The 23,240-nt window shown below is 44.1% G+C and overlaps 1 protein-coding gene across 3 annotated transcripts in view; it reads right to left on the reverse strand.

The window, feature by feature from the left end:
- LOC144595112 (rho guanine nucleotide exchange factor 7-like) overlaps window positions 1–23,240 on the reverse strand; it is an 83,821-nt gene extending 60,581 nt beyond the window's left edge. For 2 of the 3 annotated variants that reach the window (XM_078402179.1, XM_078402178.1), the window contains exons 1-4: window positions 22,845–23,240; window positions 14,534–14,617; window positions 7,501–7,585; window positions 225–358 (exon numbers count right to left, since the gene is read on the reverse strand). In XM_078402179.1, the coding sequence (XP_078258305.1) occupies window positions 225–358; window positions 7,501–7,585; window positions 14,534–14,617; window positions 22,845–23,009 (468 nt within the window). In that variant the 5' untranslated portion in view covers window positions 23,010–23,240. The remainder of the gene's footprint in view (window positions 1–224; window positions 359–7,500; window positions 7,586–14,533; window positions 14,618–22,844) is intronic. The other variant, XM_078402180.1, reaches the window with a different exon arrangement.

The raw sequence follows: 23,240 nt of genomic DNA on the forward strand, positions 1-23,240 counted from the left end.
TTTACAAAGCAAAGGTCCATCACAAGATGCCAATCCTTGGAACCACACCCTGACGACTCAGTGAAATTAGTGAAACCATCTGTCCACCATAGATCCAATCAGGTAGATTTTCTCTGCAGTCATTTTCTCCAGATCACACTCCAGTAATCCCTGCTCCTCCCTCATATCCACAGCCTTTCCCCATCCCCATATCCCAACACGGCAAACATTCAACTTTCACTCACTAAACTTCGATACTTTCCAGGAAAGTTTTTGGAAGTTCTTCCAAGTGACAAATGGGCTCCAGCGAGAGAATCAGCGGACTTTATTTGATGGGATTGATGACGTGCACATACCGAGTCACTTCCAACACCAATATCTGCAGGAGACAGGTCCATTAGTTGCTTATTTGAACAATTATTTTGTATGTTTAAATATAATTGGATTTAATTATTTTTCAACGCACACTAGTTTAGCAGTTAACACAGTGAACATTTGGCTTTCTCAACACATTCTAACAGATATACGGATTGGCTTAAAAATATGACACTTGCACACAAGGTTTTGTCGTAAGGGAACCGATTTATATTAATAAAGCTACTAAAATAATGGTAACTTATTTGCTCATGTGGTCAGCACCATAAGTCTATTTGTCTCCTCCAAGATCAACCCATATTGGGTATCGTGAATTTTCAATCTTTCTTTGTTAGTTGTGTCTTCAGTCCTGTAACTGTCTCATGGAGTCAGTCATACAGTGCGGAAACAGGCCCTTCACCCCAACTTTCCCACACCGACCAACATGCCCCATCTACACTAGTCCCACCTGCATATGTTTGGCCCATATCCCTCTGAACCTGTCCTATCCACGTACCAATGTTTCTTAAACGTTGCAGTAGCACCTGCCTCAACTACCTCCTCCGGCAGCTCGTTCCATACACCCGCCCTTTGTAAGAAAAAGCTTCCCCTCAGATTCCTACTAAATCTATCTACCCTCACCCTAAACCTCTGGTTCTTGATTCTCCTACTCTGGGCAAGAGACTCTGTGTCTACCCAATCAATTCCTCTCATAATTTTGTACACCTCCATAAGATCAACCCACATCCACCTGCGCTCCAAGGAGTAAATTGGATAGGTATATGGATAGGAGGGGATTGGAGGGTTATGGTCTGAGTGCAGGTAGATGAGACTAGGTCAGGGAGAATGGTCGGCGTGGACTGGTAGGGCCGGACAGGCCTGTTTCCATGCTGTAGTTGTTTCACGGTAGCGCAGCGGTAGAGTTGCTGCTTTACAGCGAATGCAGCGCCGGAGACTCAGGTTCGATCCTGACTACGGGTGCTGTACTGTAAGGAGTTTGTACGTTCTCCCCGTGACCTGCGTGGGTTTTCTCCGAGATCTTCGGTTTCCTCCCACACTCCAAAGACGTACAGGTTTGTAGGTTAATTGGCTGGGTAAATGTGAAAAATTGTCCCTAGTGGGTGTAGGATAGTGTTAATGTACGGGGATCGCTGGGCGGCACGGACTTGGAGGGCCGAAAAGGCCTGTTTCCGGCTGTATATATATGATGATGATGATGATGATGTTATATGTTACAATCCTTGCCTGCTCAACCTCTCCCTATTGTTCAGGTCCTTGAGTCCTGGCAACATCTTCGACAATCTCTGCACCCTTTTCAGCTTGCCAACATCTTTCTTATAACATGGTGCCCAGAACTGACCAAAATACTCTAAATGTTGCCTCACCAACATCTTATTATGACTGCCACATGTCCCAACTTCTATACTCTCCCTGAACCGTTCTAGCTCACTTCCCCTCGTTAAAGCACCCAGTAAACTGATATCCCCTGCGGCTCGGGTGTCAATTTTTCAAGGCTACACTTTAGCAAGGTAACTCTCAGATGGATTATTTTGTTTCAGGTGCAGTATAAAACAGAAGTTGTGCAGGCGAGTGTTTGCTGGCCCTCTCTTGACAAAGAACCGGAGTGATTATGTCTAGTGCATACGAAGGTTCTCAGCCCACTTCTTCCTGCCCATAAATGGTGCACTAGCTAGCAGGCAGCAGCTGCTCTGTTCACATCATTTAAATCTCTCCACTTTGACAGCAAAACAAAACCCGTGATGTTGGATTTCCTGCAAACACTTATTTGGCTCCTTTCGACTACAGTTGCCATGGAGATAGGGATTTGGACAAAATCCAGAGAAATCCTCTGTCTGAAACTAAATCAATACCAGAGGACAGAAGCTTTGCACTCCAGCAGCCATCCACTGAATGTTCAGCGGCTCTCCTGATGCCCACCCCACATCAGTGTAAGAAAATAACTGCAGATGCTGGTACAAATCAAAAGTATTTATTTCACAAAATGCTGGAGTAACTCAGCAGGTCAGGCAGCATCTCAGGAGAGAAGGAATGGGTGACGTTTCGGGTCGAGACCCTTCTTCAGACTGTGCCCACCCCACATCAGGGTACTTCCCGGGATCAGACGGCCAGAGCATCCCTTGGAACAGTATTCCCCATTTAATAAATGATCACCTGCCAATTAAGTTACCTGAGCCCTCAAACTCACCCTGCTTACATTTTCATAAAGCCTTCTCCTGCCTAAGTTTCACAACTTTTAAACAGCCAAAAAAGCTGTCATTACCAGCTTTTGAAATTTCCAATTTTCATGGTGCTTTGGGGGGAGGTGGGATGGCAGAGGAGAGGGTTGCAATACCTCCAAATGACTTAATTCTGATTCTGAAGAAAAGAAAATAGTCAACAGAATGGTCACGAGGAAAGGAAGTATCAAAGCTTGTGTGACAAGTACATAATGATCCCAATTTATTCTTAAGAGATTTTTAAAAATCAGGGGCCCATGAACCAGCCATGGTGGAAGCAGAAACTCACCTACACTCAAGCTACACCAATTTCCTGTCCTGACTACAAAGGGATAGTGCTATGACCTGGAAAGAGAAATGGGATGCATCTGGTCACTGCAGCCAGAGAAACATTCTGGAGCCACCAGCCGGCGGCCTCAGGGTGGCAAGAGCTTGTGACATTGGGTCAGTTCGAGCAAACGCAGCCGTTGGTGCCGTTCCAACTTCCTCTGCACATAACTGGATGAACAGGCTTTCATAGAAGGGAATTTGAGTCATTCAGAACCTTTAATAGGAAATCTGATCTACCATGTTTTTCTTTTAAAACTTCAAATGCATAGGAATCATCTTAAGCAATCCCAGTGCTATAAAGGAGCCCAATGTTTACCTTTGTAAAACCTAGCTGAATGTGAAGAAAGTTAATTTATCCATTGTACAGATCTAGAAAAAAAGTTCAATGAAGAAAGTCCACATACAGATGGTCCAATACCATCCAGAACTGCAGTGCCTCCTTTCTACACCAGAGTGTCCTGCTCAATGTCTGCAAGTCCTGACTGTAGTGTGTTAAATCATTTATGAATTGCTGCTGGGAAGTCGTCCAGGAATTCAACTACATGCCAAATGGATCAGGTTTCACAAACCTGAAATCCAAGTTACTTGTTTGGCAAAGGTAACAGAAATAAATGCAAATAAATGTTGCTCTAATGCAAAGACAGACTGGGTTTACTCTCAAACTTCCCCTAAGTATTAACTTCCTACAGGATTTACAGGAAATGCATTGTCCAGGACTGACCTGATCAATCATGTTCTATCTGAGCGCCCTGCCTACCAAGGTACACATTGGGAAACTAGAACACAGAAGGTTGGAGTGAGCACAACCCTTGTTACCCAGTGTTTCTGCTGCTTTTAATTGTCCTGGGATCAAGGAAGACTTGCTTCCATTCCAATTTTGCGGCCAGAGGCTCACATGAAAACACAAACTCTTCCACAGATGGGGCAGGTGGGGGGCGGGGTAATTTGAAGTGGTGAACTCCTTCCACTGCTCATGCAGGCCACTCGTTTGCTCCTGACGCATGACCTCAAGGTCCTTGATAATATCCAAACCTCCTCCCCCTCTATGGGCAAAAGAGGCATTGGGAATATTGCATTTCTTCAAGGTAAGTGATAAAATCTTTCAAACTTTCCCTCTGTTCACCTAGTAATCTTATCCCATGATAGTTTAGGAAGATGGTGCAAGGCAAGCAATCAGTATGGCCTTCCATCATTGCAGGCTACAATAATAAGGACTTCACTACTGGGAGAGAAGGTTGACACATTTACTTGCAGTGAAATTAGGATTATTGTGGAAACAACTTTGGTAGTATCTTTCTAGTATCTCGACATGCCTGCTGTTGATACTCTTAAGGGCCTGTCCCACTTAGGCAATTTTAAGGCGACTGCCAGCGACTAGGTTGTCGCCGACAGTTCGCAGGGGTGTCGCGGGCATGGTAGTGAGGAGTCTTCAAAGAATCGTAGTGGATCTCGGTGCGTCGCTGAGAAATCAACCGCATTGAAATTTCTCGGTGACAGCTGGCTTGTCGCCAGGTATCGTTGCTTATTGCGGGTGCTGTCACATGCTGTCCCCAGGTTGGCTAGGTTGTCTTAGATGCGTTTAGAAGCACGTAATATTAAATTGAGTAAACTCATTTGAAGATACCATAAAACACTTGTGTTTAACCAATTTATTTACCGTCAGGACATTTGACAGGTAGATTGGAGGCGACAGTTTGACGGTCAGGTAAGCGTGGGAATTTTCGCGATGTTTATGGCCATCAGCGATTACATTTAAAGTAGGCTCCCAACCCAGATATGCAACCTAGAAACCAGAGATGCATCTCCTGTACATTTTCAAAGAATGCCCACACTCTGCACAAAAATCCATTTAACCACGTTTAAAATTAAATTTCTTAATACTGCTATTAGTAAACTGGAAGTCAATCCAGTTTATGCCTTGTTACCGTGAAGCTTGGTTTTTAAGTAACCCGGGCAAGATGTTATATTTCAAAACTCTCAAGTAATTACAGACTTGTCAGTGATTTCAGTGAAAATTAGGACGCCGGAGAAGCATTGATAAGCATGGGAATTTCGCAATGTTTCCGAAGACGGTGTAATCTCGACCTGACCTAGCATTGTCGTGGTCATTGTCGTAGGGTAAAAGAAAATTTTGGCGATCTGCTACGACTTTTCCAGTCGCCAGCAGTCGCTTAAAAAAAATCGCCTAAGTGGGACAGGCCCATGGCCATGCTGACTAATTAAAAATATAGCCATTTAATCTCAGTCATACAGCATGGAAAATGGCCCTTCGGCCCAATTTGTCCTTGCCAACCAAAATGCCTCATCTACACTAGTCCTACCTGCCTGTATTTTCCCATATCCTTCTAAACCTTTCATATTAATATATCTGAGCAAATATAATTGTGGTTATAATACCTCTGGCACACTACCTGCCTCAACTACCTCCACTGGCAAGGACCTGGCTCGCAACAACCCCTCCGGGCAAATACTTGTCTCTCAACTACTTTCTCAGGCAAGTACCTGCCTCAGGTACCCACCTCAACGACGTTTGTGTCCTGAAAGTTCCTGACCATACATAAATTTACATAACCGGTTTCTGGAAATTCTTGATTCAAATAAATGTGAGTAACTTTTTCCCTTCACCATGCCTCAAGTTCACTTCACTGAGATATTTACCCAGTCACTAGAGGAAATAATTTATCAACTTCATCACATTCTATCAAAATGAATCAGCTGATTCCCATCACTTGTCCTTCAAACTAGATATATCTCTTCTGTTACATTTTCCAAAGAATTTCCATCTTGCCTAAAGCAGAATACAAAGTTGCCCACAATACTGATTTAAAAGGTTGCAGCACAATCTCTCTGCTTTTACATTCAGCATATCTATTTATAACCCCATGTGACAATTATGATTTTTTTAACCACTTTATCAACTTTCCCTGTCATCTTCAAGGATGGCTACTGACATCAAGTCTGTTTTCTGCTCAATTACACTTTAGTACTGAGGTATTTATATAGGACGATTGTTGCACATTAATCCTCGTAAACGACAGCACTGCAGGTTAAGCAGCTTTTCTGCTGTGAACTCTATCTGGTATACCGGCAAGCATATTATTGCACACAGTATGGCCATTCATCACACCGAGGTTATTCTGCAGCTTTGAGGAGCTGCTGTGAAATTTATTCTCTTTTTACATTACAGCTTGGTTTTTGAATAACTCTGCCTAAGACCTCAAGAAATTGCAAAGTGTTGTACATGTAGCCCAGTCCATCACACAGACCAGCCTCCCCACGATTGACTTCATCTATACTTCATGCTGTCTCGGAAAACCAACCATCACAAACAAAGACTTGTCCCATCCCAGTTATTCCTTCTTCTCCCTGCTCCTATCTGGCAGAAGGTACAGGAGCATAAAAGCATGCACCATCAGACGCAGGAACAGCTTCCCATTATCAGGCGTCTGAACTATCCTTCCATAAGCTAAGGTACTGTCCAACTCACCTCTATTCCCTTGTGGACACTGGACTTTGTCTCGGGAACGGATGCTCTATAATGCTAACTATATTCTGCACTCTGCATCTTCCCCTTTGCTCTACCTTTTGCACTTGAGTTTGACTTGATTGTATTTCTTGATTAGTACAGGTGTCAGAGGCAATGGGGAGAAGGCAGGAGAATGGGGTAAGGAGGAAGAGATAGATCAGCCATGATTGAATGGCGGAATTGACCTGATGGGCCGAATGGCGTATTTCTACTCCTATTCCTTATGACTTAATTTATGTATATTTTATATGCAACTCAGTACACATGACAATAATAACTTTAAACCTAAACCCATGATATTCACATTACAGCTACGAAGGCCACTCTGGTAGAGGGAAGCAGTGATCACAAGCTTAGTTTTGGGAATGAGCTTCTGGAGATCTTTTAAAGACCAAAAAAAGACAGAGCCAGAGCACAAAACAAGCAGTCCCCCTTGATCAGAAACAAGGTTATGTAGATACCAAGTGTAATTCTCTACCCTCAACCTTCATTGCACAATATCAGAACTTATTTTCTCCAATATGTACCACTTGCCCTGTTCCCCTTTCACCTCACACTGCCAAATTAGCTGGAAGGGGTTTCCAAGGGAGTACCAAACAGTATGCAAGCACAACTATTGATGAGAGAGATGCTGGGGGGGAATGCCCTCACTTTACCAGCGTAGCCCTCGTGCAAAACCACTTCATTAGCCACATGGCACTTTGAGCCACTCAAAATTGTGAAGAGCAATATGTAAAAAAGGTATTCTATTAGGATATGAAGGATTTCAGAGCAATCACCGCTTGGAGCAAAGGAGGATTGATGAATCTTTCTTATAAGTGTAAAAAAACAAAATCTTTCTCGCATGGCAGAACTTTGCCCACAAAGAGAACAATTATCAATTCCTGAACACCTCTTGTGTACAATTGACAAATATTCATTTTCAATTTGCCTATAACAAGTTCAGTTATGCAACTCAAAGCAATATTAATTCAATTTCACATCTCGGAAAATATTGCTATAGTTCATCTAAATTACTCGTACCATGAGCCCAATACACTGGGAAACTAAGCCTCACCCAAACAGTCTTCTTACCTGCAGTTACTTTATTCAAAGTGACCAGGGAGCTAAGAATCTTGTTGAAGTTCTGGCCTTGATAAAGATCATTGGCATCAAAAGTCTGTGAGAAGCAAAAGGCAAATCTGTAATTACTAATTAACACATTGAGTAGTCCTTCTGATGAGATCTTCTAGAGACAGAGCAGTTTGCTTATCGAAAACCAACAAGTCTGGAGATGTTTCTAGCAATGAACCTCCCAGCACTTAAAAGGAAACCTCCCATGTATTCTCAAAATGCAGCTAAATCTGTGAAGACTTGTTTTCATTCCGAACAGCCACCAATAAAAGGAGCATGCACACATCTACCTCCGGCTTATTAATAAAAATGGAATTCCTGTCAGTTCCAAAGAGACAAATTGTTGCTTTCCCCTGATTTACAGATTAGATTATAAAACTAATCTCAAAGCAGAAACACAGGGCTCACTGCCAACCCATACTGAATGTACAAAAGCAATCAAGAGCTGCAAATGCAAAGCTCTCGCTGCAAATATATCTGGATGATGACAGGAATCTCGCCCAACAGCGCATGCTCCACTACTTCAGTGGTTTGGAAGTTTGATTCTGCACATCAGTGTAATTTAAATATATATTTGACCATAAACTAGATCAAAATGTTCTATACTATAACACCCCTAGGAGAGAGAAAACTTGTAGAATTTTGAAAATGAAGCAAGTTTATGAATCATCCGTTACTTTTAGTCTCACCCACCATAGTACATTGCCATAAGTATATTGTATATTTAAAAAAATACCTACCTCACCAATCTTTGCACACCAGTATGTTCAACATAAAATGTAAATCGGCCTTGTACTGGTTCTCACCCCCAGAAAGTACCCCATGATGTCAGTGCAAACTGCACAAGGTATCCACCTTGAATTTGGAATTTTGAGTATTTGCTGACTTTACATCACATCTATCACCGGCCCACGTCTATCAGCTGACTTACAGCAGCTTAATACAAGGTAGTAATCTCAGTTCAATTTCTCCAAGCAATCCCACAGCACCATATCGAAATGCAGCAAGGGAAGATTGGCACAAGTGTGACAGCCAACATGCATTGCTCACTTAACATCCTGGTTCAGTCTGATTCACCTGGTCATCATCACAAAGCCCGTGGGGTTTCACTGCGCACAATCAGACTGCTGCATTTCCAAAGGTACATTATTCTTTTTATTTTAAAATATTAATTCAATAATCAGCATTTTGGGATATCCTAAGTGCTGGAGAAATACCAATTCGTTCTTTCTAAACTTTTGGACAGTTGTGTGTGCTAAGGGATGGTGGGGAATGGGGTAGGGGGAGAGGAGGGGACAGAGAGGAGAGGAGGGGGATTTTACCTACACATGCCCGGCAGTTGCCGCATACACATTCTTCCTCACATCTTCCACTCTCTCCGAGTGAAGGCATTCCTGCAGCCACAGGCGACCCTTCCAAGGCCTCTCCATTTGTCAATTGCTCTCTCCTCTCCTACCATCAGTTCATCAGTTTAGTTTATTGTCAAGTTTACTGAGATACAGTGAAAAACCTTTGTTGCATGCTAACCAGCCAGTGGAGAGACAATATATGATTACAATCACAGTGTACAGATACATAAGGGATTAATGTTTAGTGCAAAGTAAAGTCAGTAAAGTTTGATCAAAGATAGTCCGAGGGCCGCCGAAGAGGTAGATAGTAGTTCAGGACTGCTATCTGATTACAGTAGGATGGTTCAGTTGCCTGATAACAACTGGGAAGAAACTGTCCCCGAATCTGGAGGTGTTAGTTTTCACACTTCTATACCTCTGCCCGATGGGAGACGGGAGAAAAGGGAGTGGCAATGGTGCGACCTGTCCTTGATTATGCTCCTGGCTTTGCCGAGGCAGCGCAAGGTTAAGAATGGAATCAATGGAAGGGAGGTTAGTATGTGTGATGGTCTCGGCTGTGTCCACAATACATGGCTCTGCTCCGCTCCGCCCCCACCCCCCTCCCACCGCGTCCTAGAAGCCACACTGCCTAGTCTAAATGATTGTCTCCCAGGAAATGGAGAGAAACCGAAGCTGCCACCTGATGCCACCTGAAGTAGCAAGTGTGGCCAGCTGCTGCACACATAAAACAGTATAGCACAGGATCAGGCCCTTCGGACCAACAATGTCCATATCAAACATGATGCCTAGCCGAACCAATGTCATCTACCATCTACACAATCCGTATCCCTCTATTCCCTGCACTTCCATTATTGATCAGCTGATGTGGACAGAGTCATTTTCTGGAAGTGCAAAGGTCTCACTTAATGTCACTGGACTCTCAATGTGAAGTAGAATTCTACACTGCCATGACAGGAAACTGCAGAACATTTATGACGTTAAGGCAAAGATAGAGACCAAGCGCAGACTTGCTGATCATTTCGCTGAACACCTCCACTCAGTCCGTCAACCTACCTGATCTCCCGGTGGCTCAGCACTTCAACTCCCCCTCCCATTCCAAATCTGACCTTTCTGTCCTGGGCCTCCACCATTGTCAGAGTAAGGCCCAGCGCAAATAGGAAGAATAGTACCTCATATTTTGCTTGGGTAGTTTACACCCCAGCGGTATGAACATTGACTTCTCTAACTACAGATAGTCCCTGCTTTCCCTCTCTTTCTCCTCCCCCTTCCCCCAGAAAATAACTGCAGGTGCTGGTACAAATCGATTTATTCACAAAATACTGGAGTAACTCAGCAGGTCAGGCAGCATCTCGGGAGACAAGGAATGGGTGACGTTTCGGGTCGAGACCCTTCTTCAGCTAATGACGCTTCTTCAGTTTGGAAGGGCTTGCAAGGATTCAACAGGTACAAGACAAAAACCCCACACTCCTTGGACAATCGTCAGCTGACCAACGACCTGAACGAGTTTTACTGCAGGTTCGAGAAACAGAAACATAACCCTGGGGCCCCCTGCCCCCCATCCCCAATCACCACTTCACACATACTCAAAGACTGACTCCAGTTTGCAAAGACTGGATCTGTCCCCACCCACTCCTCCCCAAGCAGCAATTCACACCTACTCAGAGACTGGCTGGAGTTTCCAAATTCATTTTCAAACTCTTGGACATAGGACTCAACACTCCCCTCTGCAACCAGATCCTCAAGTTCCTCAGCAAAAGACCACTATCAGCAAAGGCGGGCAACAAAACATCCTTCATGATGAATCTCAACACTGGAGTGAAAGATGCCATACTCCCTATACACAACTATTTTGCCAAATTTTGAACGTGCACCATTTATAAGTTTGCAGATGACACCTCTGCAGTCGGCTAGATCTCAACAATAGAGAGCTTACTAACATGGTATCAAGGCAACAACCTCTTCCTCAATGTCAGCAAAATGAAAAAGCGAGTTATTGCCTTTAGGAAACAGAATGGAGTATATGCCCCAATCTGCACCAATGGTGAAGTGGAGATGGTCGAGACCTATGAGATCCTCAGAGTGCATATAACCAATGTGTCCTGGTCCAACTATATTGCCACAATGACCAAGGAAGCACACTAATGCATCTACCTTCTCAGAAAACTAACAATATTGGCATTATTCCAATGACTCTCATTTATTTCTATCGATACACCATTGGATCAGGATTTACCACAACTTCGTTTAGCAACTACTCTGCCCAAAAACGCAAGAAATTGCAGAGTTGTGCATGCAGCCCAGTCCGTCACAAGCCAGCCGTCACTCCCCCACCCAATCAACTCTGTCTATAACTCGCGCTGTACCTGGAAAACAGCCAAACAACCAACATGACCAAGGACCACGCATATCCTAATCATTCCCTCTTCTCCACTCATATGGGGCAGAAGATAAAAAGCCTCAAAGCACGTACAGATTCAAGAACAGTTTTTACATCGCTGTTATTTTGAACAGACCTCTCATAAAGTAAGTATATATTCCTGATCTCCCAATCTATCTTGTTTCAGCCTTTGTATTTTTTTCAATCTGCGCCTTTCGGCAGCTGTAACATTATATTCTGCGCTCGGTTTCTTTTCTCTTTTAGCACCACCTGTTTTACTCATGATTTGTCTGGATAGCACACAAAACAAAGTCTCTCACTGTATCTCAGTATGCGTGACGATAATAACAAACCAAACCATAACCAACCTCCTCTGCTCTCTCAGCTTCTCCACATAAGTGAAGTTCCTCATTTCTGGAACCTCAGCAGCATGAGAAACCCTGGCTTACTCACTTACGTAAACTGCCAAGATACATAATTTGCAGTGCACGAGTTAACACATCCTGCTAAGGTTTGAAAATATGACATGAAAATCAAATCCTCCAGGCAACTGCTGTATAGAGCCTGCAATCAGTCTTGTGAAGGGAACAATTTAGGTGGCAATGCATTGCTGAGCAATACGTTTTAGCCAACATGCAAATGTAGATATGTATGGAAATTAAATGTTAAACCCCATTGTTGATTAAGCTGTTTGTGCACTACTTGTGTTACAGGTCTCATTATACATTCGTATTTTTAGACCAGACTCTTGACACAACATTAATATTTATACTTTGTTCAGTTACTGTGGAGCACCAGTTTTCAATAGTCGGATGAATTGGTAAACATTATAAATCACACCACAGCAATTTGTTCTCATTGAGGGTGAAAATTAGATTCTTAAAACATTACAGCAACAAAAGCCCATCAGAAAACACAAATAACAAAACAAATTATGAGAAAAAACAATGCCATTCAGTCCCTCAAATATTGTGGCAGTCAAAAACCAATAGCTAATGTGTGACCGAGCCATCAATTCACCTTTATTTCCATTAAACAAGATTTTTTACTATACAATCAACCATTTAAAATTAACCATTTTAGTCTCTGTTGGTATTTGAAAAGAGCTACAAATAACCAGCATCCTTCTCCGCAAAGATATTTCTCAACTTCATTTCCTGCTTCTGGCGGATCCTGCAACCTTGGTTAATGTAGCACACTTGTTTACCCTTAGAACCCAGTTACCATTCCAGTAAAGATGCGTAATACTCCAAGGCCAAATATCCTTCCATGAAGTGACAAGAGACTGCAGATACTGGAATCATGAGCAAAGCACTGGAGGAACTGAGCGGGTTAGACAGCATCTGGGTTGGGGAATGGACAGGCGGCACCCTTCATATACTTTCCCTGATCCCATTTGCCCACATCCCTGCGATTATGCTCAGATATTTCAGCTCCAGCTTTTTCCACTGTAAATTCTCGCATAAACATATCAACAATAGTTGATGCTGCAATATCTCACTTTCAGATGAAGAACACTTCCACTCCAATCAACTCTAAGCTTCTGTTACTCAAATTGCCTGAAAATGTGTTATTTAAAATAAATTAAAATATTTTAAAATTAAGCTTGAGTTATACCTTTCTTCTCTAGAGGAATTATACCTCAATTTTCTAATCCACTTCACAAGCGCCACACTATTCCTTCACCCCCAACCAAGATATAAACACGTTATTAGCAGTACATCTCACTTCAAGAGCATCAGCCAAACATTAAAGTGTCTAGTTCATCTATGTAAGTTCTGAAAACGATTCAGTTAGTCCCACAGCTCCTGATCTTTTCCCTTTGCCAAAGAATATTTATCCAATTATTTTTGTAGTTTTCTGCGGATTCTGCTTCTCCCGATCTTATTGAAGTGAATACCAGTTCAGGTTTCATGGAAGTATCTTAGCTTCTTACAATTTTTATTGAGAGTATTGGCAGCAAATTAAATGAGAGTGAAATTGAGGTGTTGAAGAGGTAGACATGGCAATATTTTCTTTTATTCAGCGCGAGTATCGCAAGAAACAAAGATGGTGGGGAGATGGAAGGTTGAAAACAGTTTATGCATAGAGTGGCCATTGTACGGTGGATGGCAGACTTGAAATGCTGAATGGTCTCAGGTGAAAAGCATGTTCCTATGGCAGTGCCCCCATGCTGCCCTCTTCCTCCCTCATTGCCCCACTAACGGTGGCGCAGCGGTAGAGTTGCTGCCTTACAGCGAATGCAGTGCCGGAGACTCGGGTTCGATCCTGACTACAGGCGCTATCTGTACGGAGTTTGTACGTTCTCCCCCGTGACCTGCGTGGGTTTTCTCCGAGATCTTCGGTTTCCTCCCACACTCCAAAGACGTACAGGTATGTAGGTTAATTGACTGGGTAAATGTAAAAATTGTCCCTAGTGGGTGTAGGATAGTGTTAATGTGCGGGGATCGCTGGGCAGCGCGGACTCGGTGGGCCGATGGGCCTGTTTCTGCGCTGTATCTCTAAATCTAAATCTAAAAAACACCATGCCACCCTGACCCCTCTACACTTCCCTACCAACTGTGCAGATCGCACAACCAGGCTGCACTTCCTTGCATTGGCCTGCACTGTACCCTTCATACAACACCTTTATATCACAAGTGAAAATATCCCAGGGCAAGTGAGATGTTATCAAACAAAACCTCAAGCCTAAGGAGATATTTTTGGCAGAATGATCAATGATTCTTTGAGGTGAATCAATAGTTTTTTTCCCACCCACTCACTTTGGCCTTCTCCACTTCACACATGTCCATCGCTTCACCACCACCCCCATAGTTACGCCCAGTTCCATACCCTTGTCCCCCTCAATTCCCCAGATCTTTCCCCCACATCAGTCTCATCGATCATTTCTCCGGATTCTCCCCATTATTGTTCATTAAATTCCAATGAAGGATTCCAGGTCCTTTCAAGCTTTTCTCCCCACAACCTGATGCATTGAACTCTCAGCAACCAAAGTACCTCCAACACAGACAAGATTTAGCACAAAGGACATCAGACCCAGGGAATGGCACACCATCTTAACTTAGAACCTCATGTTCCTTCATTGTGTCTAAATTCTTGAGCACTCAACCCAAGAACACTGTGAAAGGATCTTTACTATTTTCAAAGGTTCAAGATAACAGAGCTCCAGGATTATCTCATACGTGATCCAAGGATCATTAACAAACACTGAATTTACTGGTGACATCCACATCACAAAAAATATATTTTTCACACATCAGATGCTCACCTCAACTCGAAGCGCCCCACAGGCTTTCAGAAACTCTTTGATGTTATTCAGACATTCCACCTCTGATTTGGGGTCCTGGTGTATCTGTGGAATACAAAAAATTAGGAAAGAATTAAACCACAAACTGCGAACCCCACCATTAACTGAATATCATCATCTCTTAGAACAATTGGCAATCTGCACTCAGCTAAACGTCGGATACACAGGATGGGAAGTGTATTAGGCAAGATCCTATTCCAAATTTTGTGCATTTAAAACAGGTGCAAGCCCTCCTCTCATTTTCCAGATTCAATGTATCTGCACTCTGACATCCACACCACTTTCAAGCAAGCATAACAGTCTGTTGCAGCTGCAGATGGGACAGTCAGGGTAGAGTTCAGGGGTGGCAGTATGGACCACATCAACATACAGATTAAATTTGACAAGGGTGTTAATATCTGGTTCAATGTCACACAGTAGTCAGAGTGAGGCATGGACCAGTGACTAAGGAAAGAACTGGTGAGGCAAACTGATGATGATGACTTCAATCTTCCAATGTACAGAGAAAATGTAAACGTTTTAAAAGAAGAATGGTTGTCAGGGGTTATGAGAAGGCTGGAGAAGGAAAGATAGATCACTATCATTGAATGGCGGAATAGACTTAATGATTCTGCGCCTGTAACCTATGAACTTTAATCGTTCAGTAAAGGGAGTGGAGGGGGGAGGAGGTATGGGGGATGGGGAGGGTGCTGCACCAATGCAGGAGAGGTTTGCCCAACGGATCCACTTGGTCTAGTATCTAATTAAATGTCATGATCTTAATCCAGTTGATGAGGCACGAAACTAAATTACACATCACAAATTTAAAAAATTAGTCAGTTTACATGCATGCCCCAAAAACATATTGTTTAATGGTTATGTAGTTTATTGCCAAATGCACAAGTATGGTGAGGTACAGTTATAATAAAAATCTTGTTCACAGCAGCACCATAGGCATAGACTCAGACAATACACAAATTATACATAAAATCCACAAGACAGGGTACAGAAAAGGATTGTGCAAATAAAATAAGACAATAGTATACAAATACACATTAGGAAAAAAAGTCCATGGGAGTGCAAGAGATGTTCGGTTGCAGATGTAGGGTTAGGGCTCTCCACATCAGTTCATGAACACAAAGGTTGTAGGAAAGTGGGTTTTCCTGGACCTGGTGGTGAGAGACTTCAGGCTTCAATATCTACTACCCGATGGCATCAGTGAGAATATGGCATAGCCCAGATTGTGGGGATCTGATGATAAATGCCCCCACCTTGAGGCAGCACCTCACTTGGTTTAGTGATACAGCGCAGAAACAGGCCCTTCGGCCCATCGAGTCCGCACTAACCAGTGATCTCCGCACACTAACGCTATCCTATACACCCTAGGAACAATTTACATACAATACAATATATCTTTATTGTCATTGTACAAGTACAACGAGATTAAGAATGCCACTTCCATATCGAAGCTATAAAATAAATAAAACATGGCGAAAACAAAAACAACAAAAAGGGGGAAAAAATAAACAAGATAAAGTGCGCAAAGGTTCATGCAGGGTCAATTGTGCCAGATGACCATGGGGAAGAGACAGATCATGGGGGGCATTCAGCAGGTCCGATTCAGAGCAGCAATAGCTCTAGGAATAAAGCTGTTTCTTAGTGTGGAGGTGCGGGCATAGAAGGCCTTGTAACGTCTGCCAGATGGAAGTAGTTCAAACAGACAGTGGCATGGGTGTGTGGAGTCCTTGTAGATGCTGGTGGCTTTCCTGTAGCAGCATGCGTTGTAGATGTCCTCCAGGGCTGGTAGCTGTATCCCAATGATCCTCTGCGCTCTGCGGACGACCCGCTCAAGAGCTCTCCTATCTGCTGCCGTGCAGCTGAAATACCACACATAGATGCCGTATGTCAGTATGCTCTCTATGGTGCAGCGGTAGAAGGTCATCAGCAACTGTGGGGGCAGACCAGCCTTTTTCAGCGTTCTCAGGAAAAACGGCCATTGCTGTGCTTTCTTGACCAGCGCAGTGGTGTTAGTGGACCATGTGAGGTCCTCTGAAATGTGTGTGCCCAGAAACCTGAAGCTGGACACTCTCTCCACTCTGTCCCCGTTGATGAAGACATTTATACTAACTTACAAACTTGTATGGCTTTGGAGTGTGGGAGGTAAACGGAGATCACAGAGAAAACCCATGCAGGTTTAGATTTTTAAAAAAGATTTAGATTTAGAGATACAGCGCGGAAACAGGCCCTTCGGCCCACCGGGTCCGCGCCGCCCAGCGATCCCCGCACATTAACACTATCCTACCCACACTAGGGACAATTTTTACATTTGCCCAGCCAATTAACCTACATACCTGTACGTCTTTGGAGTGTGGGAGGAAACCGAAGATCTCGGAGAAAACCCACGCAGGTCATGGGGAGAACGTACAAACTCCGTACAGACGGCGCCCGTAGTCAGGATCGAACCCGAGTCTCCGGCGCTGCATTCGCTGTAAGGCAGCAACTCTTCCGCTGCGCCACCATGCCGCCCTGAGGTCATGGGGAGAGTGCACAAACTCCATAAAGGCAAGCACTCGGAGTCAGGATAGAACCTGGGTCTCTGGCGCTGTAAGGCTGCCACTCTACCGCTGCGCCATCGTGCCACCCTGATGTACATGCTTTGATGGTGGGGAGGGCTGCTTCCATGATGGACTGGGCAGAGTCCACCACTTTCTGCAGTGTTGTGTTCCTATGCATTGAAATTGCTGCACCATTGCAGCCCATGATGCAACTAGTCAGGATACTTTCTACAATGCATCACAAGAGATTTGTTAAAGAGTATCCAGATATCTATAAACTTCTAAGTGGTGTTGGCTTTGGTATTGATTTATTATCCTCACGTGTACCAAGACACAGTGAAAGACTTTATTTGCATACTATCCAGTCAAATCATACTATACATGAGTAAACAATCAAGCCATACACAAGTATGACAGGTAGTGCAAAGAGAAAAATACCAGAGCACAGAATATAGTGTTACAGCTTTACTGTTACAAAGAAAAAGTCCAAGGTCCACAATGAGATAGTTGGGAATATTGGCCTTGTAAACTACTTTATGGGAAGATAACAGCAGGGAAGAATTACCAAAAGGTTAGCAACTCAGATTACAGGGGCACTGACAGTGGATGGTCTCTCCATCATTTCTGAGGATCATTCTCCTGGGGATCCAAAACTGATGGTGCATGCTCTCATGCTTTTGTATATTCCGCCTGATGGGAGAGGGAAAATGGAATAATCTGGGTGGAAATGGTCCTTGATTGTTGGCTGCTTTCCCGAGGCAGCTTTATACATGGAGTCAATGATCAGGAGGCTGATCTGTGCGATGGACTGGACTACATACACAACTCTCTGCAATTTCTTGCAATCTTGGACAAAGCTATTGCCAAACCAAGCTGTGACACATCCTGGAATGAAGCACTCAACCATCTCCACTTCAGCACTATCGATGCTGATTGGGGCATGTACACCTTACTTCCTTAAGTCAATAACTAGCTCCTTTGTCTTTGACATCAAGGGAGAGGTTCTTGTCTTGACACCATGTTATTAACCCATGGTATAGAGAATTAACGTGGAAGGTGTAGTGATCAATGGGTCAGAAAGTCAAGGATCCAGTGATGAAGATGGAGTGCTGACGCCTAGGTCCAAGCATTTGGAGATGAGTTTGGTTGTGATTATGGTGAAGGTGGTTATAATTAATAAAGAAGAATCAGATGTTGGTGTTATCTAGAAGTTCCAACAATTAATGCTGGGCCAGAGAGATGGCATTTGCCATGGACCAGTTGTGACAGTAGGCAAGTGTGCAGTAGATCAAGGCTGTCCAGAAGACCGCTGACTAATCACCACTCATGATTCGGTCAACCACATTTGTTGACAAATTTAGAAATGGCACGGGAGCTATGCTTAGCCACACAGCCACGGGTGCAAAGAGTAGAACAGGGGGCTAAGCACACAGGGTCACCAGTATTGATGGTCAGCGAGGAGATACTGTTACCGATTTAGGTCTGCCAATGGTATTAAGTTTCGAGGGGATGACTGTGTTGAACGCTGAGCTGCAATCGATGAACCTGACCTTTCTGTTTCCAAATGGTCCAGACGAGAGTGGAAAGCCAATGAAATAGAATCCGCTGCTGACCTGCTGTGGCAACAGGCAAATTGAAGCAGTTCGAGGTCATTTCTGAAGGAGTTGATTAGTGCCAAAACCAACTTCTCTTTGTTACACTAGAAACATAGAAAATAGGTGCAGGAGGAGGCCATTCAGCCCTTTGAGCCTGCACCGCCATTCAATATGATCATGGCTGATCATCCAGCTCAGTAACCTGTACCTGCCTTCTCTCCATACCCCCTGATCCCTTTAGCCACAAGGGCCACATCTAACTCCCTCTTAAATATAGCCAATGAACTGGCCTCAACTACCTTCTGTGGCAGAGAATTCCACAGACTCACCACTCTGTGTGAAGAAATGTTTTCTCATCTCGGTCCTAAAAGACTTCCCCCTTATCCTTAAGCTGTGACCCCTGGTTCTGGACTTTCCCAACATCGGGAACAATCTTCCTGCATCTAGCCTCTCCAACCCCTTAAGAATTTTATATGTTTCAAATGGGAGTGCTGTTGGATCGTAGTCATTGAGGTAGATTACTGTGCTCTTATGGGCACCTTAAAATAGATACCCTTTTGATACAGGTGGGAACCTCAGACCACAAGAGAGAGACAGAAGTTGTCTCCGGCCAATTGGTCCATACATATCTTTAACACTTCGCCATGTATGCCATCAGGGCTCAAATCACCCTCTTGAAGGATGCTCTGACATTGGTCTCGAGAGACTGAGATCATTCAAAGCATGCATAAAAGACATTGAGCTCATCTAGAAATGGTGAGTAATGGCCACTTATGCTACCGAGTTCCTCCTTGTCAAAGGTGATAGCGCGTTAGCCCCACCAACGCAGGTGAACATCCACCTGCACCTCCAGCTTGGTCCGGAACATTAACATCCAGTCAGATATAAATGATTGAAGCTCACTGCTGATCAATAATCACTAACCATCCTCTGGTGAGGCAATGTCAAAACTGGTTAAAGCATTCATCGCCTTCAACAGAATATGCCTCATACAAAACAGATGAATTAACATGATTCATGCAGTTACTTAAATATTTGACAACAGCATCCAAGGAAATAAAGATTATGTTCTATTTTTAATTTACCAATAAACACAAATTAATGTTACACACAATTTTAACAAATGTTGAAAGTATGGAGATCAGACACAAAAGGGTTAAATTTGATCCATTAATAATTTTGGTATCCACATAACACTTTGGGCAACACCTTCAATTCCTTCAATTGGCTGACTGCTCCTCAGCAAAGAGGCCTGTTGAATTGTCCTCTGATATGGTCCATTTATATCAAGCACTTTGTTACTCAACTCTTAAAATAAATTAAAGTTCAAACCGGCTTCCACTTTTGGGTAACTGTCTCTTTGTCTTTGAGAGCAAAATTCTTCATCCAATTAACAATCCTGTGCTGATTTCTCACTTTTCCTGCTTCATCAATACTCAGAAGGTCAATATTTCTCTGGGCTTCTTATTCTGGTCTCTCATTTACATTTCTGGTTCCTTTCATCTCCAGCACAATGACATTGGTTAGGCCACATTTGTCGTATTGCATGCAGTTCTGGTCGCCCCATTACAGTTCGATGTGGAGGCTTTCGAGAGGGGGCAGAGGTTTACCAGAATGCTGCCTGGATGAGAGGGCTTCAGCTACAGGCAGAGGTTGGATAGACTTGGATTGTTTTCTCTGAAATGCCGGAGGTTGAGGGAAGACTTGATAAAAGTATAGAAAAGATTATGAGGCATATATGGGGCAGACAGTGATAACCTTTTTTCTCAGGGTGGAAGTGTCGAACATTAAAGAGCATAGTTATACAGTGAGGGAAATATTTAATGGACATGTGCAGGGCAAGTCAAACAAGGGCAGGACCTATACAGTAAATGGTAGGCCTCTGAGTAGTGTTGTAGAGCAGAGGGATCTAGGAGTGCAGGTGCATGGTTCCTTGAAGGTCGAGTCGCAGGTAGATAATGTGGTCAAAAAGGCTTTTGGCACTTTGGCTCTCAGCAGTCAGAGTATTGAGTATAGAAGTTGGGAGGTCATGTTGCAAGTGTATAAGACATTGGTGAGACTGCATTTAGAATATTGTGTTCGGTTCTGGGCATCATATTATAGAAAAGATGTTGTCAAGCTTGAAAGGGTTCAGAAAAGATTTGCAAGGATGTTGCCAGGACTAGCGGGCGTGAGCTATAGGGAGAGGTTGAGTAGGCTGGATCTCTATTCCATGGAGCGCAGGAGGATGAGAGGAGATCTTAGAGGTATACAAAATCGTGAGAGGAATAGATCGGGTAGATGAAGAGCCTTTTACCCAGAGTAGGTGAATCAAGGACCAGAGGACATAGGTTTAGGGTGAAGGGGAAAAGATTTAATAGGAATCCGAGGGGTACCTTTTCACACAAAGGGTGGTGGGTGTATGGAACAAGCTGCCAGAGGAGGTAGCTGAGGCTTGGATTATCCCATTGTTTAAGAAACTATTAGACAGGTACATGGATATGGACCAAGAGCCATGACTCACCATTTCTGGATGAGCTCAATGTCTTTTATGCACTAGTGGGACTAGTGTAGCTGGGACATTGTTGGCAGTATGGCCGAGTTGGGCCGAAGGGTCTGTTTCCACACTGTATCACTCTTTTACTCTATGTACAGTCAGGTGAAATCAGTTTCAGTAGGCATCATGTTCGGCATAAACATTGTGGGTTGAAGGTTCTATGTTCTATGTAGATTTTATCAAGCTTTGGAAGATTCAGGCAGGTGAATCAACAGTGTGATCCCAGGATGCTGACTCATCCTGGGATCACACATTTCTGGTCAAGGTGTCAAATCATGGCTTTGCAACGCTACTTGCACCCGAGTCAGAAAGTTTTGGATTCCAGCTCTCTCTGGAGACCTGCAGCTAAATCCAGGCCGACATTCTAAACAGTACTGTCAGAGTTTCTGCTTACAGTTAGAACAATGGACCTACAAGATCTCATGGCCACTGTTTCCAAAAGGAGAGTGAAATTGTTCAGTTTCCTGGTCTATTTTTATCCAAAAAAAACAGCAAATAAAGCTAATCATTCATTATCTCTTTATGTAAACAAACTGATTGCAACATTTTCCACATTGCAGCAATGACCACCATTCAAAAGGTCCTTTACTAGATTCAAGGCATCTGAGTGACCTTGACATTGTCAAAATTCAAATGTAAGAATTGCCAGTGCTGGAAATCTGAAATCAAAAATGTAGCTTAACCTGCTGAGCGTTTCTAACATTTTCTGCTTTTATTATTGAAATTTAAGTTTTTTACATCACACAATAGGGCATTGAGGTTATCAGTCACCACACAATGCTTACATGTTAAAATCAAAACAAAAATAAATAAAAACATTTAACAGGACAAGATTTGGAAAATACATTGGGGTTTTTTCAGGGGAAACAGACAAGGAGACATTTTATCCTCCAATTCTCACTTCCACAGCCAAGGCCAATCCTCAATCATTCCAGGATTCACATTAATCAAGATGGAAACAATCATGTGTCACTAAAATTCACTAAATATCCTAATTTATCAAAGAAAAAAGACAAATGCTGGAGTAACTCAGCGGGTCAGGCAGCATCACTACAGAATATGGATAGGTGACATTTCTGGTTGGGACCCTTCTTCAGAATGATTGAAGGGGGGTGCTGTGTCTGCGATGGAAAGTGCCTGTGAATGGGGGAGTAAATGTGTGTCTGGGATGAGAGGTACATGTGGGTGGAGCTTGCTGGGGATAGGTGATAGCGAGGGAGGGATAAGTCTACGGGTGGGAATGGGTTATCTGGATTGGGGGTGGGGGTGTCAGGATGGGTGGTACCTTGGTCTGGAGGTGGGATACTCCTGGGGGTGCAGTGGGCTGGGGAGGACTAGGGCGAGATGTGCCCAGGACCGGGGAAGAATCTGGGCTAGGGGTGGTGGCATCTGGATGGAAGCTTTCTGGGGTTGAGGGTGGGATGTCCTTGGGGATGGGTTGATGATTGTCTGGGTGTGGGGGTGGTTGTGTGTCTGGTGTAGGTAGTGTCTACTAGGGAGAGGGAAGGGTTGTCTGGGTGATGGTCTATCTGGGATGGGAGGTGCCTGACGTGGGGGTCTTGAGGGGAGGTCGAGTTCGGGAAGAGCCCCGGCCCCCGCTCACTCACCCGCTGCACCGAGCCCGGCACCAGCCGCTCCAGCAGCCGGCAGAGTGCCACCCCATCCCGGAGCACGGCCCGCAGGAAGGCCTCGGGGTCCGACACGCTCTTCTTGGGGGACTCGAGTACCCCGAGGCTGATGAGCCAGGTCACCGTCTGCTCGGCCGAGCTCATGGCGGCCGCGGGCCGGGCCCTGGCTGCCGGCACCCCGAGCCACAGCCTCTGCTTCACAGGCCCCGCTCACTGCGTCGGGTCGCGCCAGAGCTACGCCGGGCTGCCCAGCATGGCAGACGGAGTGTCGGCCGAGCACACTGCTTATCCCCGACCCTCGCCGCTCCAACAACCCGTCGCTGCTAACGCCCCCTAGCGCCGTCCGCTCCGCATGCCCTGTCCCTTCACCGCAGA

The sequence above is a fragment of the Rhinoraja longicauda genome, chromosome 7 (genome assembly GCF_053455715.1).
Source record: "Rhinoraja longicauda isolate Sanriku21f chromosome 7, sRhiLon1.1, whole genome shotgun sequence".
In the NCBI taxonomy this organism is placed as follows: domain Eukaryota; kingdom Metazoa; phylum Chordata; class Chondrichthyes; order Rajiformes; family Arhynchobatidae; genus Rhinoraja; species Rhinoraja longicauda.